We start from the raw sequence: 20070 nt of genomic DNA on the forward strand, positions 1-20070 counted from the left end.
GATTTTTCTTGTGGTGTAGTAGCCATGTTGCTATAAACAAACAACAGCGCAGCTGTGTCCAAATTTTGAACCTTCCTATATCCAGTGACATGCGCAATGTGTTTCTATCTTTGATAGTTTGTCTGTAATACAAAATTGAAATATGCTCTTTCATTTTGAATCACGGTGTATAATAAGTTAAACAAACACATAAACTTGGCTATAGAAGTCATGTAGTACATAATATTCAATTATAAGAATAATATGTTATATGTCCGTTTCATAGAGAGGCCTAGGTATAACAGGAGATTATTACAATCACAGTATGGTAACGGAGCAGTGTTGAAAAGCAAATAACGTGAAATCTTTTGCACTCGAAAGAAGACTCTTTCTCGTGGCTATTTCAACATGAAATCTAGCAGAATTTGCAAACATGTTATCGATTCCTTCCGTAATATTTCACAGGAGTCCAATCAAAAATTTAGCTATGAAACTTTGTTATAATTACTGCAGAATCAAAACCTTCCTTATGGTAACTTATCAACGCGATCAAGTCTTTAGCACAGCAAATATCCGAGTGTGGGTCTGAAGCTAACGGTATCCTCTGGAGGCCGCCATGGGTGGTCCAACGAATATAAACGTGGCTTGTAGGACTGTGTATTACGCCAAAACCACACGAACACGTAATTTTTCTAACATGTACATCAACTCAGCTTTATTTATTTTAAGGAACTCCGAAAATTGTTTTACTTTTATACATAAACCGCTACGTCAAACTCGCCGTCTACTTTCATGTGCACCGACCCATGTAACATTCTGGAAAATGAAATAGACTTATTCCAAAGTTACATTTCTCACACAAAATACGGAAGAGTGCAAAGAGTGCAACCCTCCATGATATACAGAGGAACCGTAAGTAAGGTCATTCATTTCAGGGGGTTATTCTTTGAGATATTTTAAATAAGTTCAATACGATTTGGTCGTTTTTACTTCCTTTTCGAAGATAAAAACTGTTTTATATTAAATATTTTTTGGCATGTTTTGGGAAAACCATTGACTTAATTCCCAATACGTTCAGTCAATTCAAGAGAGCAGTGTATTACGATAATAAATAATTGAAACAATTTTAATTTTGTCCTTTAAATTTGCAGAAATTTGATCCGAACAAATGTAACGTTATAAAATTTCTTTTCAGAACGAAATGTTACATTTGTTCGGATCAAATTCTGCACACTTGAAGGGCAAAACTGAACGTTTTTCAATAATAATAATAATTTCTTATCATAATACACACTGTTCTCTTAAATTGCCTAAGCATATTGGGATTTAAATCAATGGCTTTCCCAAAACACGCTATGAAATATTTCATATAAAACAATCTTTATCTGGAAAAGGAAGCAAAAACGAGTAAAACTGCAATAAACTTTTTTGTTTCAAATATCTCAAGAATAATTCCCTGAAATTAATGACGTTACTTACGGTTTATCCTGTATATCATGTGACTGAACATATCGCTAAGAATTATGCCTAACTATAACATTACGAGTCTTAAATATCTACCATAGTGACATTTATTATTATCGTACGAGCTTCATGAGTGAGTCTTCAAATTGGCACATAGCTCTAATGAAAAGGCAAGTTCGATTCTCTACACAATTCTTAACACTGTGTGTGCAGTGTGTGGCTTTCTTAAATATTTTGGTTTATTGTGCAATTCTAATTCCAATTATTTCTATATATCGCTTCATTCTGTCAAGCACTGGATAGCTGTACGACATTAAATCAAATTATTTTAAACCGGTGGTATATATATATATATATATATATATATATATATATATATATATATATATATATACAAAGTTCTGAACATCGAACAAACCATTGTGTTCAAAACGAAATTAATTATATTATAACTAGTTATTTTACAAAGTATAGAACATTTAATACGCTAATAAAACGATTTACAATTAGGTTGGAGGACAAGATTTCGTTTTAGATTTTGTAACAAGAATGGTATATGTCAAGAAAAGTTCGAAGTCCAGATCTAGACCGATACGTAATGCCTCTGAATACAATGTTACAGTCTGCGTCACCGTTTTTGGCGTGTGAAAAAAGTAATGGGAACGTTAAGTGCGAGTGCTTTACATTTGCCGCAGTCAGTCTGACAACTGAGTTTGGCAAATGGCTGATGTGACGTACATAGGAAGTGGTACCATTCTCAGCTGCACTAGCAACATGCTCACAAACTGGGCACTATAAATTGTAGGACACACGCCACAAACGCTGGCGCCAGCTGTAACACTGACCTACGGCTAAACTGGTACAGGCTGCACGCCCCGATGAAGTATAGCTCAGCACACACCTCACTTCATTATCATTTAAAAATTGCATATTGTACAGTATTACTAAAATGATTATGTGGTCAACTAGGATATATTTAATTATTATAAAAGTTATTTTGACAGCAAATTTGATCAGCCTAATGCTCTTTCAGGACAACTTGTATCAATTTCTGAATGCTGCCATCTAGCGACTGTAAAATAAGTCACGTTACAATCCTGATGAAATTGCATGGAGTAGGCATAATGGATTACAGCTATACTTCCATCTAGCGGTCGATATCAAAAGTTCATTTTCGACAGTGGAGATCCTAGCGATCGTTCTCTTTTACTAAATGTTACTAAGGTGGGAATGGCCTATCTGACATCTTATATGTGATCAAGAACAGCAATGTTAAAATTCAAAATATTTTGAAGGCATATTGCCGTTACACGAGGTTTCACTATAATAATTATTATTCCTATTGAACAGTTACAGTTTTCATTATTTTCGGTCTTTTAAAAATAATATAAAATAATTAAATTCATCTCAGCTATATCTTATTCCTACATTTTTTCCCGCTTCTTTCCGACCTTCCCCCAAAATTTCAAAGGCACATTCGCCAATTCTTCGTAACACATCGATGCTCCGCGACTTGGCTTGACTTTTTTAGGGCTGGACCCGAGACGAGTCAGTACACTTAGGCACGTTTTAGCCCATTGTCCGACATGTGGTCTGGGTGGCGAATCCGACGCTGACAGGTGAGTCATCCTGAATCATTCCATGATAGAGCCATTATCCCATCCGCACACGAGTAGCCTGATAAGCCGCACGGGTTCGGAGCCCCAACCCTTTCTTGCATCAGGATCGGAAACCTATAGCAAGACTTCACCTGTCTCAGTTTTACTATTTGAGATGATAGATGAAGTGAAGGGGAGGTATAAAGTGTTGGTGAAATGATAGAGGGAAAAGAGAGTGCCCCGACAAAACTCTCTGCAACGCCTGCTTTCTCCTCCACCCTCTATAATGTTTGCTTTGTCACGAGCTGGTCGGGCGTCGAATACCGGCCGCCTGGATGGAAGACCAGTGCGCCAGTATTTGAGCCACAGATGCGGCCATGTTCCGTGGCACACAGGTTTAAAATTGTTGCTTTACCTTGTTACCAAAGTGTACCCGATTTTACAACAAATGCAAGCAAAGAGATTAGCTCACTATTCCCCCATTGCAACTAATTCTTATAAAATTAAGTAGTTTTAGTTTTCTTTTCTCAATCGTACTATCAGGGACTGGAATGCTTTACCTGCAGACTTACTAAAGGCTTTACCAACAACCAAAAATGTATTTAAAAATAGGCTTAAGGACTTTACTAATAAACGATAATTATACACAGTATTTAAAGGGTGTAATTGATATTTTGTTATTGAAGTGTTCTATCAGTGAAGAATTATGTTGTGTCAGTGAAGTGTGTTGTGTAAGTGAAACGTGTTCCTGTCAGTGAAGCTTTATAGTTTATAGTGGCAGTGCAAAGTATTTGAACAGTGAAATGTTTCTGAAGTGTTAATGAAATCAGGATAGAATCAGTGAAATGTGTCGTAGTTCCAGTGCAGTGAGTGAGTTGACAGCGAAATGAGTGTAGTGTTGAAAGGTACTTGTGCAGATATGAACATATCATACTCGTGGGTTTTAGTTCGAACATAGGTTTAAGGTACAAATTAGATTTACTTTAAATGTTATTTTGAGTGATCCTGCTTCATTTAATTTAGGATGTTCCCTGTTGTTGTTGTTGTTGTTATTATTATTATTATTATTATTATTATTATTATTATTTATTGTTAGTATTAATTATTAGTATTATTATTAATTGTATTTTTTATTAATTGTGTTTATTATTGTCTTTATCGAATGTAACTAGTTACCACTGCCACCGGGTGTATACCCATTGCAGTGTGAATAAATACATACATACAATAAAATATTTCGAAGTAAATGATAAATAATGCGTAAATGTAAAATAAGAAACACTATAATTTGCATGATATCTGTTTTTATACACACGTAGTATACAATGCTCCTATTTCCGCTCATATCCTTTAGCTCTGAGGAGCAACGAATTTTGTAAGCAAGTCACAAAACCTGTAGTTCAGTGACTGCCATAACATACAGCGTAAATAAGAGATATTTATGTGAAAAGAAAGACTATGTTGTTGACTTCCGTGTTTTCGAAGCTTACAAATGCTTCCCAGAAGCATTACTGTGACGCTACAATGATAAGAGTTGGAGCTACTGTGACCATAAACATATTCAACAGCTGCGGCACTGATGTAAATAATTAGCTTTCTTCTAACACCATCTTATAAAGCATTGTTCTAACAATGTTCCGGGATATTAGTCCCTGTGAGGACTGGTCAGGTTGCCATGCCCCTTGGGGCCCTGATACATGAATGGAGCAATAATAGAATGACATGGCTGGAGAAACCAAAGTACTCTTAAGGAAAGACTCCACTGAAAATCATGAAAATTTTTCCAAATTTTTTTAGCTATTTCACTTATTCAGAATTTATATTTTCATACCCCAAATGGATTCAGCTCAATGTTGATTACAAATACTCGTATGTTTACACTTTTTAAATTAAGGCTGGAAGGGGGCGTGGAATTTAAAGAGCTGTCAAAATTGTTTTTCATCGAAGAATTCTTTTTTTTAAATTTCTGATTACAAATCTAGTAACTTTTTGTTGGCTCCCTGAAGTTACTAGATGAATGTAGCGGAGGAGAATATTAATTTACATAAATATTCATTTTATTTTCATATCTATTTTTCTGTGTTCATTTTTGTTGATTCAACACCAACTTTCTTATGCCAAATTTTAATCAATCTGGATTAAATTTTTACTGCAAGTATTTATGAGGTAGCTGCATGTTTCTATGCATTTATTTTGTGAGAAATATTAATAAAATAAACTAGCAACATTAAGAAAAATATTAATAAAATAAACTAGCAGCATTAAGAAAAATATTAATAAAATAAACTAGCAGCATTTCTCACAAAATAAATGCATAGACACATGCAGCTACCTCATAAATACTTGCAGTAAAAATTTAATCCAGATTGATTAATATTTGGCATAAGAAAGTTGGTGTTGAATCAACAAAAATGAACACAGAAAAATAGATTTGAAAATAAAATGAATATTTATGTAAATTAATATTCTCCTCCGCTACATTCATCTAGTAACTTCAGGGAGCCAACAAAAAGTTACTAGATTTGTAATCAGAAATTTTAAAAAAGAATTCTTCGATGAAAAACAATTTTGACAGCTCTTTAAATTCCACGCCCCCTTCCATCCTTAATTTAAAAAGTATAAACATACGAGTATTTGTAATCAGAAATGAGCTGAATCCATTTGGGGTATGAAAATATAAATTCTGAATAAGTGAAATAGCTAAAAAAAAAATTTGGAAAAATGTTCATGATTTTCAGTGGAGCCATCCATAAAGATATGATTTCCATCGATATCTCGTTTTTTCAAAAGTTGTGACTGAAGATCTTTCTGCATGGGGCGATTTAATGTATTTTATTGTCCCTTCAATCTGCACAGTTAAATCACTTTCACCCTGCATACAGTATATACCAATTCAACCGCCTATTGTCTGTGATCTTGGCTATTATAAAAAGTCACTTTTCGGAATGACGATAGTGGAAGTATGATTTATTATGGTCTTCCCCCAGGGCCGCTTCGACCACTACACATTTCACTGGCACTCCTGGGGATTAGATCATAGCAGATAAGGCTACATAATTTTTCAAGCTAGTTCAGTATTACATTTTAAAAATGTAATATTTACCTCAATAAATTCGATACCGATACGTGTATCTGTATTAGCTACCTCTAGAAATATTTAGACTATGTGTTTACGGCTAAAAATACTCAATACAGAAACTGACTTGGCAGCAAGAATGCGGAATTGAACAATCCCGTAAGAAACCAGATCTTACCTGAAACATGTCTGTGTCGTCGTCCGGCATATATTCCACGATAACTGCTTGGTTTCTCGACAGAGTGTAGGAAATAGAATGTTGTTTTGTGTCGAGTATAGCCTGAAACAAGAACAAACAAGTAATGCAATAAATCTGCCAACTTGATTTTAACTCGAAATAATACTAATATTTCGTGCTGTATTACACAGATAATTTCTAAGTTAATTTTCATTTACAGAGGAAAGAGACTGAGTTGCAATTCACAACACACATGCATCCCATAAAATTCATATTTGAACTATCACGTGGTTCTATATTTCAGTAACGAGCACTAATTCCTGATGCTGCACTTCCGGAAATATTTCAATTTCCATAACTGAAGGGCAAACGAGGTAAGCTACAATTCCCCGGAATTAATGGAAAAGGAAACGCGCGAGCAAAGAAAGCAAGAAATTGGACAGAGGAAATGGGGAAATGAAATAGGCCTACAAACAGGACAAAGGAACTGAACGAGAAAATGGGGAAACGAAGACAAATATAAAATAGGAAAAAGAAGCTAAAGGGAAAATGGGGAAAGGAAGGGAAAGATGAAAAGGAAGCGAAAGATGAAAAGGAAGCGAAAGAGAAAAGGGGGAATGGAACGAAAGAGAAAATGGGGAAAGTAAAAGAAAAGTATGTAATGGACGGGAAAGAAAACGAAAGAGAAAATGAGGAAAGTGAGCGAAAAATAAAATGGGAAAAGGAAGCGAAAAATAAAAAGAGTAAAGGAAGCGAAAGATAAAATGGGGAAATAAAGCGAAAAAGAAAATGGGCAAATGAAGGAAAAAGAAAACGTGTAACGGATGCGAAATAGAAAATGGGGAAAGGAAGTTGAAAATAAAATGGGAAAAGGAAGCGAAGGAGAAAATGAGGAAAGGAAGCGAAGACAGAAAATGAGAAAAGAGGTCAGAGGAAAGAGACAAAAAAGAAGAAAAGGAGGGGAAAGGGAAAAAGGAGAGAAAAGGGAAGAGAAATAGAAAAGATAAAGAAGAGAAAAACAAATGAAGAGGAAGAGAAAGAAAAAGAGAAAAGGAGAAACTAAAAGAGAAAGAGAAAAAGGAGTAAAGAAAGAGAAATGGACAAGATAAAAGGAAGAGAAAGAGAAAATTGAGGAGAAAGATAAAATGGATGAGAAAGAGAAAAATGATGAAGATAAAAGAAAAAGAAAGAGAAAAGGAGAAGAAAAAAGAGAAATAGAAAATGAAGCGAAAAAAGAAAAAGTAAGAAAAAAAAGGAAAAAAAAGAAAGGAAGAGAAACAGGAAAAGGAAAAGAGAAGAAAAAAGAGAGAAGGAAATATAACAGGAAGAGGGAAGAAAAGAGAATACAAGATGAAAGGATAAAGGCAAGAAAGAAGAATTAAAAAAACGACTGTCCGTGACTGGAATCAGCGACCATATAATTTATAGATTGGAAAAATGCGATAAACACCGCCAGTTTTCTCGGTCGAGGTTTCTAAATTGTGATTTAGTTGTAGCCTAAGTAGCTGTCACAAGCACTGCTCATCATGTTGACTCCATGTTACTTTACAAAGCGTGATTAGCTGACGAAAACGGTTATCTCCCAGCCTGAATCTGCCTATTACGGTAATCAAAATCGAATTCTGAATTATTATGAACAATTAATTAATTTGACTGTTTTATTTAGCGACGCTCGCAACTGCCAAGGTTGCCGAAATTTTCTTCCGCATGATTTCTTTATGTGTCAGTAAATCTACTGACATGAACCTGTAGCATTTAAGCACATTTAAATGCCGAGATCGAACCCGCTACCTGGTACAGAAGGCCAGCAATCTACCGACTGCACAACCCAAGCCGACATTATTATGAATTTCTGGAGAATAATACGTTTTCATTATTAGTAATGATAGCAATAATACAATATTTTATTATTAAACGACAGTCGTAAGAACAGAGGTAGAATGTTTTCATTGCTTGAACCATTCTGAATGTTTCCCAGGACTTTAGACACCAATATAGTTCTGTGAATATGCCTCAGTATCCGTGTTGTTTCATGGTATTTCTCCTCTTTCCTCTCACAAATACATCTAATAAGCATTTGTACGAGTATAAAACAACGGCAAACAGCCGCTACGAAAATATAATGCAACTTCCAATTAGCTTAAAAGGTAACTCTTTCCTCATTAGTAGAAGCCATAAATCTGGACCATGAAATTTCGAGCATGCAATATACTCAAAACCTCTTGAACACATCAAACAATCCTGAATTATGAATAGGTGTAAAGCGAACATTTATTACGAAACTCAATCGTTGGTAACTCTCTTAAGTTACATACATCTCATAATTTCAGAAAAAAAAATGCCCAAAAATAAGTGATGTTTAATTAAAATTTTATTACAAGCTTTAAGTAAGTTTTTTTCACTCTATCCCTCACGACCAAGAAGTAGCTACTTTCCGGAAATAAAATGGAAAGTTACAAAAGTTTTTGTGCAAGACATAAAGAAGTCACCTTTGTACTCAACACAGCTTTAACACGCAGCTCTGAATTTTCAATCATGAGACTGATGGATAACATTTCTGTAATTATTAAAATGAAAACGACTTTACAATATTATTATCCTGCCTAATATATTCTCTCGTATTTCAAGCGATCACAGAATTTTGAGTTTCGAACTGACAACCTTAAAAATGAAGCCTAATCCAGTGCCCCAATTAACAAGAATAAATGTAAATAGAAGGAACTAATTAAATGCACAATCTCTTACATAAATAATGGTGATATACAGAGTGGACAATACATAGGCCTATGGAATATTGTTAGTAACTTCTTAAATTTTAATTTTCCAAAGAGAAAAAGTTTTATAAAAAAACTGTTGAAGATAAATCATACAATATTATGCCAGTTATTCAGACATACAGGGTGTGAGAGTAAATTATTATTTTTTAAATGGCACCCTATATTAAAATGTATATATTCCAAATCTCCATTAAATTTTACGTATGAATGCGTAGAAATTTTACCCATTCACCCGTTTCATGTCTTTTAAAAATTTATTAAAACTTGTTTCGTGGACTTACAACTTGAGAAAAATAAGTATGTAAAATCATTTGAGTAGGTCATAAAACTAACCAAACACTAGGACTAACCAAACTTTATCACAGTTGCTCAAATGAGAACCATTCACAGCCAAACAGTATCCCAGTCTATCACGAAGACAGTCCATTGTAGGTATGAGATGGAATAGATCAGTCATATAACAGTGAGAAAGACAATGAACTATTTTCATGATAGACCGGGATATTTTTTTAATGTGAATGATTCTCATTTTAAGCATCTGTAACAAAGTTTGGTTAGTCATATTGTTTCGTTTAGTTTTATGGCCTACTCAACATGATTTTACATACTTATTTGTCTCAAGTTTTAAGTACACGAAACAAGTTTAATAAATTGTTAAAAGACATGAAACGGGTGAATGGGTGAAGTTTATACGCATTCATACGTAAAATTTAAATGGAGATTCGGAATATGTAAATTGAAGAGTCCACTGCAAGAATGATGGATGTCACTTTCTTGTCGAAAATGAACCAAGACTGTCAATGCATAGCTTAAGACATATAGAATGTACATAGAGAGTTACATGGCATTAACACTGATAGTCACTGTCCAGTAATGATCGGAAAATCACAGTTAAGCTTTGAGCGCTAAGCATTTCAAACTTTCAATTGCTTCTCCTGAAAAATGTATTCCAAATGACATCCATCATTCTTGCAGAGGACTCTTCAATTATAATAGAGGGTGCCATTTAAAAATATTAGTTCACTCTCACACTCTGTATGTATGAATAACTGTTTTCGAACACTGGCGTAATATTGTATGGTTTATCTCCAACAATTTTTGTATAAAAACTTTTCTTTTTTGTAAAATTAAAATTTAAGAAGTTATTAACAATATTGCATACTTATTGTTCACCCTGCATATATATATATATATATATATATATATATATATATATATATTACATTTTAAATCTTGACGCTAATTTCCTTTCAGGTAAACCACTTTCACTTTCGCGAATCACTTTGACTCGATCCTTCAACGATAATACACTTCTCATTTTACTGAGCATATTTTTACTCGTAACAACTTTACACAATGCAAGAAGAAATGAAACTGTTAAAAATGGGAGAAAATACCACACAGTTAATGTGGTCAGACCCAAGGCCATGTGCAGCGATCACAATTCTTAACAACCTCTTTTTCGTTAGAAATTTTCACATTCCTTAGAGCTTTAGACGATTGAAGCATCGGACATTCAGCACTAATAGTTAACAGCGTTGTCAAATTCCATTACAAGCTTGGAAGATAAACTACAGTAGTCTTATCAAGTTCTCAGAATTTATTTAATGCATTAAACTACTGCGTTGCAAAACTGTATTACTGTACTTTAATTTTGAAATCGTGTCTCTGAAAAGAGGTAAAATGAAGAAAACAGCTATTCAATGACTGGTCGGTGGTCGGGGAGAGGGGTGACCCTTAAATGGGGGGTAAAATATATACTGTTTTATGGGTTTTTACTTCGATTCTAAGAAGAATCGGTCTATCAGAGGGAACGGGGGGGGTTCTCTTAATAGGAGTGGTCTTTCAGAGAGATTTCACTGTATTATAAAACATGTCCTACATTACTCGACTACCCATACTTTATGACTGATTTACCTCGCATTAGTACAAGCTATATTAAAGTATGGTATTACAGAATAGGGTTTTGCCCCTCATGTCAATAATACTGCTACAGAAAATAATAATAAAAATATGTCTTAATAAACCTCTTGATTATCCCTCAGAACTATTGCATTCAGAATTTAAAGTATTTGATATCGATCAAATTTATAACAATGTCTTATTGAATTTTGTACATAAAAATCGAAATATATTTTATGCTCGACCATGCCGAAATGTAGTAATTATACACCTGGTAGCAGACCTTTAATGCATGTCATTAAAGTACACCTACTCATTAAAGGTCAGGTCTTTCAGCCAATGACGACTCAGGTTACAACTGTTCAGCCAATGACAGGTCAGCTTTCTACAGTTATAAAACCGCAAGTATCGATTATTCTCGGATATGCAATCGAAAGAGAACTAGCGAAAAGTCACGGAGGCTGGAAATCCAATACTGTCGCAGAAGGTTATGTTCTGTTACTATAATAATTAGCGTTAATTGTAAATAATATTCAAATAAATTCAATTTGTCATCTCGTTTTTCAATGTCTAATTTAATTTCAATGTTATCTCTGTAGGTTCTTATAGCCTAGCAAGGTCATCTGTTCCTCGGAAAAAATCAATACTTTCGCGTCTGCGCACATCTCACAACATACGGGACATTGCTAAAAAATTAATAATATCAAGTTAGAAATATGGTCGAGCATAAAAAGTCGTATGAAACTCGCCTATAATGGTAATTAAGAAGCTCGTATGAAAATTATGAAACTCGCTTGAGCTCGTTTCATAAACATCCATACTCACTTCTTAATTACCTTCATTATAGGCTCGTTGCATAATGCACTATAATTTGTATTCACATAAATATAAAACTAAAAGATCAGACAACATATGCTTGACAGAACCTAAATGTACCACAACTGCAGCTTATAATCACAGTTAGAACTTCGATTCAAGGCTTTATAACAAGATTATAGCTAAATTTCCAAATATAAAATTTGCTAAAGCTCCTTATTTTAAAAAATCAATTTAAATATTATTGTTTATAGAGAAATTTTAAAATTCCAATTATTGTGATATGTTTTTGTTTTCTTCTTTTTTACGTTTTATTCTGTTATTTAATAAAATGTCTTAACATTTTGTGGAATGCCCCCTGAGCACGAGTAGGCCTATATACTCTTTCTGGGGTGTCAGAGTAATTTTTTAAATATAAAAACAATATGTATCTTTGTTATAACAATAAATTATTATTATTATTATTATTATTATTATTATTATTATCATCATCATCAACAACTATCCGCAGGGAATCGAACCTTGATCCACGTGATAAGAGGCCATTAACGTTTGATATAGCACTATCCTTAACAATATAAAGCAATGATTTAATGACACCAACGTTTTATGTCTTTATGCATTTAGTAGATACGGAGGAAAAGGATCTCAGTTTTAGAATGTCATAGTTCGGATTTATGACTACGTGCCCCGTGACTTGATCTGGAGGTCGGGTGAGATCGCGAAACACGCGACCACCCTGCCCTGGGCGAAACGGGGCTAGTCTATATTATATCCGTGTCTCAAGGATATGCAGTTAAGTCACGATGACAATGGGAGATAAGAGTGGACGTAGTTTGAGTTGATAACGATAATTTAATTATGAACTGTAAAGCTGCAAGTGCTAGTCTGTATAAGGTGCGTTTTTAACGCTACCGGTACGTGAAAATCACGGTTGAAATTCAAGGCCCGGTGTCATTCAGTCCCCACGAAACGAGAGTCTCAGTATTTGTTCAGATAGTGATATGAGAAAAAACTCACTTGTGCTCTTAGTCCAACACCCATCCATGGCTGTAGGACCGGGAAAGAAAGAAAACCATTAGTGTCACGAAGATGAAAGGTACATCTATTTTGCATTCATACAGTTCTTTTAACATGTTGCGAATTATAATCCTATTTTATTTTTTCAGCTATTATTTCAAATATTCTACACACTCGTATAAATAAAGTCTTTTCCACCGAGAAGTGATACATTTTCGGTTTACTGTTTGTGTACATAAAAATGCATACATGCGTTCATTTACTCATAAATTCAACGACTTAACCAGATTTTGCACAAATTCCTCTTCGTATAATGTATTCATTTTTGTATTTTTGCTTTTAATAATAATAATAATAATAATAATAATAATAATAATAATAATAATAATAATAATAAATAATAATAATAATAATAATAATAGTTAAACACAAATGTGAACAACTTTATTAAACTAAAATGTTATTTGTTCTGGAAACCGACACAAGACCTCGCAGCGTGAGGGTGATTGTGAAGCGGAGTGATGGTGAAGGAAACTGAAGAATCCCGAGAAAAACCCCTGCTTCCGCTTTGTCCGCCACAAATGTCTTCATAACCCAGACGGGATGGAACCCCGGTCGCCACAGTGAAAGACACAGACACTAACCACTCGGACGTGAGTCAGATTCTATTCTTGCTTATGTAAAAGTCGTTGTTGTTTAGTCAACTGTCCGAAGACAGGTCTGAACCTCACAAGTCTGTTTTCATCGTACAGCAACACGCGCCTCTACTCTTCGTCGTCATTTGGCTTATTGCACAAACTCCGTAGTCAACTAACTTCAAAGCGTAGTGGTTAAGATTCCCAATTTTATTATTCTAGTTCAGTCTATTTTTCGTTGCTCTACTTCCGATACGGATAGGTTTTTTAATTCCCAATATGTTTATTTTATATCAAAAGTTTTCAATAAGACGCATTAAAGCTGTCACAAGCAATGTTAAGTGATAAAATGACTCTGAACTTAACGTTTTTGGTAGCATACGGACATACTGTATAAATTCATCACTTCATCTTATGCAAGAAGAAAATTAAAATGAAAATCGTTAGAACAGATTTCGACTGATTCGCCGTTACCATTTTTAAGGTTTCAAATACAGATTCGCTGTACTATGCGCATGAACGACTCATATTAGATGCATTATTCCCAGTAGCACAGACTAGTATTTAAAGCATATGTATAAGAAAATCCTTGGCTGGTTCGCTAGCTTTGCTTTACAAGTACTGGACCAGGGACGGCATGCTTTGTCTCATTTTGCACCTTATAGGGTAAAGGTGGTAATATAGTGATAGTTATTTTTGAAAATTTATTATAATTTTACTGAGCGAGAGAAAGATAGGTTTTTTGCGTCAACGTATTAGGGGAATGTTCGTGGACAAGTTGCTGCACAAATCCGGTCCTTCTCTCGCTCAGTAAAATTGTAATAAATTCTCAAAAAGAACTATCACAATACTACCAACCTTTACTCTATATAGAATGAATCGTAAGTAATGTCATTAATTTCAGGAGGTTATTCTTTGAGATATTTCAAACAAAAAAGGTTTAATACAATTTTGCTCGTTTTCGCTTCCTTTTCGAGATAAAAATTGTATTATAATAAATATTTCATAGCGTGTTTTGGGAAAGCCATTTATTAAATTCCCAACATAATTAGTCAATTTATGAGAGCACAGTATTATGATAATAAATGATTGAAAGAATTTTATTTTCGTCCTTCAAATGTGCAGAAATTTGATCCGAACAAAAGTAACTTTTCGTTCTGCAAAGGAATTTTACAATATTACATTTGTTCGAATCAAATTTCTGAACATCTAAAATACAAAACTAAAATTCTTTCAATCATTTAATATCATAATACTCTGCTCTCTTCAATTGACTGAGCATATTGGAAATTAAAGCAATGGTTTTCCCAAAGCACGCTATGAAATTTTTCATATAAAATAATTTTTATCTCGAAAAGGAAGCAAGAACGAGTAAAATTTTATTAAGCTTTCTTGTTTGAAATATCTCAAAGAATAACCCCCTGAAATTAACGACATTTCTTACGGTTCATTCCGTATAAATGCGACGCTTGTTCAAGCCCGCCACGTGGTACGGGTAGCATTCCTGCCTCAAGTGCTAGAGCGCTGATCTTTCATCGAGGCGGACCGGGTTCGAGCCCCAGCCAGGTCGTGATGGAGTTTGTGGCGGACAAGCATACGTTGCAGAGGGTTTTTCTCTGAGTACTCCCGTTTCCCTCTATCATTACACCAACTCTCTCCATCTCTCCCTCACTTCATCTATCATCTGCAATAATAAGAATAGACTGGGGCAGTAGTACGAGTTTCCGATGCTGATTTAGGAAGGGCTTTGGGATTCGGGTCCTCGGGGCTTATCGGGCTACTTGTATGCGATCGGGACCTGGCTCTATCAGGGGCTAAGGTAGGATCGCCCACCTGTCAGTGTCGGATTCACGAATGCCACCCAAGCCACCTTTCATCATCCCTATACTGGGCGCACAATGGGCTAAAGTACGCTTAAATGTAATGCCAGCCACCTATACGGAATAAGTACTACCAATTGGCGACAAGCGACTGGTCTACGCTAAAGGTTGCGTGAACATTAACTGAAATGTTTTGTGGTCCCTAGTTTTTTTTTTTTCTTTTTGCATCCCCAAATACGTTTTGTGTACACTTCGTAATATAGGAGTTTCACTATATCATTCCTCGTAAACAGTGAATTTCTTTATCACTTTTAGCGAGTTATTTGCTAAACCGTTCTGTTCTACCACCACCACCACCACCACCACCACAACCACCTTACAAAACCAATTCCAATTACACACTGACAGAAACGTACACCTTACGAACATCCCTTAGACAAAAGTCCATATTTTACAAGCAACTACAGAATAAAGCCAAAGCTCTGTAAATACAATTAACTTCCCTCTTCCCGTAACTAGAAATCAACGCAAATCCTAAAGGAATACAAAATATCTTTAGAGTTCATAACGGTGCGTAACTGAACGTACAAATCCAGTTTAAGGGGCAGAGCGAAAAAAGATACCAATCAGCAAGTTCGTTTTAGTATAATAATATATGTCCTGCATTGTATACAAGTGCAAAAACTCAACATCATATTAAAACAACGGTTCGTTCTTAATTTTATGCAATTTAGCTTGGCAGGTTCTATTCCATACTTTACCAGACGGAAAGGAAAAAACTTGTACGCAAATACATTTTACAACAGCATTAAGGAATTAAGGTGGCGACTACCGTTATACGGCAAGCTACTTTAATGGAGACAGGCTTATTATACGTATTAATGTCACATCGTGAGTTGAGTTCGTTTCTTCTATTTTTAATGGGCGAGGCAACGTCTGACTTCGCTGCAAACTTTCCTTTCTTCAACATTTTTCCTCCGTACTTACTACTTCTAACTTCAAGACTGAAATAGGGCGTACTGAGCAATGTTCAGTAATTGACATATCACTCACCCACGTTCTACAGGGTAGGCAGAAAATCCCACTACACCCTATAAATACCTACCTCAAATAAAGGCCACACAATTGTCTACTAAATGTACGAGGTCACTCAATTAGTCGCAATTTGAAAGGACAGGGACCTCTCAAATTGCAGATTTAGACTTCACGGCGCTTCTTCCGACGGCCTTCACATGCTTTGTCATCGAACAACAGATGACAGCGTCTTGCCATACTAACGGCAAACACCAGCCATCTCCTCCTCGCCCCGTCCCGTGATCACTTGATCAAATCTCCGTCCCCCTCGCGTATGTGATACCTAAGAGGTTACGTCCAATTTCGGCTTCCCCTTCAAAATTTTCTAGAGCTCCTTAAGTGGAGCAGCGTAAACCGGAGTGAGACTAGTGGCCAACAGGCTTGGAGCTCACATATTTAGTTTAGTACAGCCCCCAATCCCTTGCAAGGACGCGTTGCGTACCTTTTAAATTTGTCCTCTCAATTCTCTTTCGATTTTTCGAAGGCCACACACTATTTAGGTAATTCCAGTCATAAATGCAAACATACATCCACTTTACACTAACTGTGTGCCCTAAGCATGCAAATGATCAGTATGTCCCCCATCATTTTCCTCACACAACACAATGCGTTGCCAGGTTCGGTGTGACAGTCGCCTCAGCATTGCTGATGTGATGTTGGGTAGCGTGTCGCACGGCGTCCTTCAATTTCATCAATGGTATCGTACCGTTCCTACGCAACAATGCGCTTGATGAAACTCCATAGGGCATTGTCATACGTTGTGCGGTCAAGGCTGTGAGGTAACCAGTCGAGGAGCTGGTAAGATGGGTGAGCCACGACCAATCCAGCGTTGTGGAAACACCTCATTTAGGTGGCATTCCATCAAGAGTGGTTTTTTTTTTTTTTTTTTTTTTTTTTTTTTTTTTTTTTTTTTTTTTTTTGCAATTCATTTTATATTTCAGATGTGTCTAGTAATGTCATAAAATAATGTATATAAATTTCAATCAGACACAACTATCTGCAAATGTTTATTTGCTACATGAATATAAGGTATACAAACGTTTTCGCCTTGTGGGGCATCATCAGATATATTAAAATTATGTGATCTGAACTTAGATTAAATTAGATTTATGAAATCAAATATGAGCAGTGTGTAATACAGAGTGATAAAATTTCATGAGTTATATGTATACTAATTGTAACAAGAAATAAAATAAAATGATGAATTTTAATGTGGTGTAAATTCAAATTGATTAGAATTGAATTGTGTGTACATATAACTCATGTTACAATTATAATACATATTTATCATATAATATTATGCAAATTACGATCCATGTTAAAATCAAATGTACTCTATATGAATGATAATTTTATACGCACATTACAATCAACCTACAACATCGGTTACTGCAAACTTCGATATGATACACAGTTCTCCAAGACGTGTCATTTTCTAAACATTGAAAACTTTTAACCCAAGATTTTCCAACAGATTACACCAGCAATGCTGAGGCGAATGTCACACTGAACCTGGCGAAGCATTATTTTGTGAGAAGAATAATGGGGGATATACTTAGGATACACAGTTAGTGTAAAGTGAATGTATGTCTGCATTATGTCCAGAATTACACAAATAGTGTATATATTTGAGGTTTTATGGCGGGGTAACGGGACTTTGTGCCCATTCTTTATTTTGACTTAAAAACACTTGTTACTTATTTACAGCTCTTAGAGAAGCCGTAGGTTCATTGCCGCCCTCTCGTAAGCTCGCCATCGGTCCCTATCCTGAGCAACAGTAATCCAGTCTCTACCATCATATCCCACCTCCCTCAAATCCATTTTAATATTATCCTCCCATCTACGTCTCTGCCTCCCCAAAGCTTTTTTTTTCCTTCCCAACTAACAATCTATATGCATTTCTGGATTCACCCATATGTTCTATATGCCCTGCAAATCTCAAACGTCTGGATTTAATGCCTAATTATGTCAGGTGAAGAATACAATGCATGCAGCTCTGCGTTGTGTAACTTTCTCCATTCTCCTGTAACTTCATCACTATTAGCCCAAATATTTTCCTACGCACCTTATTCTTAACACCCTTAACCTCTGTTTCTGAAAGTGAGAGTCAAATTTCACAACTATACAGAACAACCGGTAATATAACTATTTCATAAATTCTAACTTTCACTTTCACAAAACATGTGTGCAAATAAAAAAAAATACGCCAATGTTTGAATCATTCATTCATAGTTTTCTGTCCAAGGGCAAGTATTTCACTGCAAACCCAGAATTTTCCAATATTTCATATTTTCTGCCTTCCTCTTAGTCTCCGCATACGATCCATGTATCTTAACGCTGGTTATCATCTGATATCTTTTTTCTGCCACGAACTCTTCTCCCGTTCACCATTCCTCCTAGTGCAGCCTTCAGTTTTTTCTCAGCCAGTGACCCCGCAAATTCCTTTTTCTCTTCCTAGTCAGTTTCAGCATCAGTCTTTCATCACTCACTCTTTCCAATACAGCTTCATTTCTTATTCTGTCTGTCCACTTCACAAAGCTCTATTCTTCTCCATATCCACATTTCAAATGCTTCGAGTCACTTCTCTTCACTTCGTCGTAATGTCCACGTTTCTGTACCCAATGCCGGGAAAATTGTTCGTTTCACGAGCTAAAAACGCGATTTGTATATACGTTAATAAAATCTATAAATTCCAACCGATTGTGCTAATTCTTTCAGAAAGTGTTTAATACGCGTGTCTACACCGTTATCTATAATTGGTTTCTTCTAATTAAAAAAAAGAACATTAAATTCGTGTGCCTGCACACATATCTGTCAAAAGTTTAATGGTCCCATGCAGAAAAACGTAAGTTTGTTAGTGTATGACTCTCACTCCACACAAAGCACCCACTAGTCTCTTCAATAGTTCTTTTTCCAGAAGTCCGCAGAAGATGCTCCCTTTTCTATTAAAAGGTTCCTTTGTCATTGCTATCCTCCTTTTGACTTTTTGGCAGCAGCTCATTTTATTGTTTATGCGCCCCAAGTAATAATGTTTTATTATTTGAATGAAATCACAAGCAATACGACAGTTATTTCATTTTTGGACATGCTGATGAAATATCGGAATGTTTACATTTATCGAAATTTTATCGTGTGTCTAGCTTTTTTTTCTTTCCTTTGGTACGGAGAAAGGGCTCGAAAGTGTATGGACATTATTAACAGTGTCAAGTATAAGACATAAAACAATGTTTTCAGGAAACATTTCAGTCACAACTACATCAAATATAACTTGTATAAGGGCTATTCTATATGAAATCGATCAGTAAAAAACGTCGTATTTTATTATACTCTAATTTTTTCCCTACTTATACAAGGTGCTGAGGAGAGTGAATTTTCAAAAATATACTATCAAAAGTCAAACGGTTTTCGTATTATTGAGCGACAAATTTAGCGTATTTTACAAAAACAAGCCTCTTTCAGCGCTCAGAACTCTGGAACCATTTACTCCAGAACATTGAACGAGAGCTTATTTTGAAGCTGACATTTGGTAGGTTATTTTAAGAAGTAATCCTTATTTTTATTGTACACAGAGAGACAGATAATCTGATTTTACTTGCTTTTAGGCTTTTTGGCCATTTGTAAAAATGTAAAAGAATATTGAGAAAAAAACCTTGCATTATTAAGAGGGATTCGGCATTGTGTGCTTAGTGGCTCGGCAAAAAGTTTCGAGGGTATTAAAAAGATCATTTTCA

The 20070-nt window shown here is 35.2% G+C and overlaps 1 protein-coding gene across 4 annotated transcripts in view; it reads right to left on the minus strand.

The window, feature by feature from the left end:
• Window positions 1-20070, minus strand: part of Pli (E3 ubiquitin-protein ligase pellino) — a 513023-nt gene that overhangs the window by 139231 nt on the left and 353722 nt on the right. For 3 of the 4 annotated variants that reach the window (XM_069825471.1, XM_069825470.1, XM_069825472.1), the window contains exons 4-5: window positions 12811-12840; window positions 6296-6397 (exon numbers count right to left, since the gene is read on the minus strand). In XM_069825471.1, coding sequence (XP_069681572.1) covers window positions 6296-6397; window positions 12811-12840 — 132 coding nt within the window. The remainder of the gene's footprint in view (window positions 1-6295; window positions 6398-12810; window positions 12841-20070) is intronic. The other variant, XM_069825469.1, reaches the window with a different exon arrangement.

The sequence above is a fragment of the Periplaneta americana genome, chromosome 5, assembly GCF_040183065.1.
Source record: "Periplaneta americana isolate PAMFEO1 chromosome 5, P.americana_PAMFEO1_priV1, whole genome shotgun sequence".
Lineage (NCBI taxonomy): Eukaryota > Metazoa > Arthropoda > Insecta > Blattodea > Blattidae > Periplaneta > Periplaneta americana.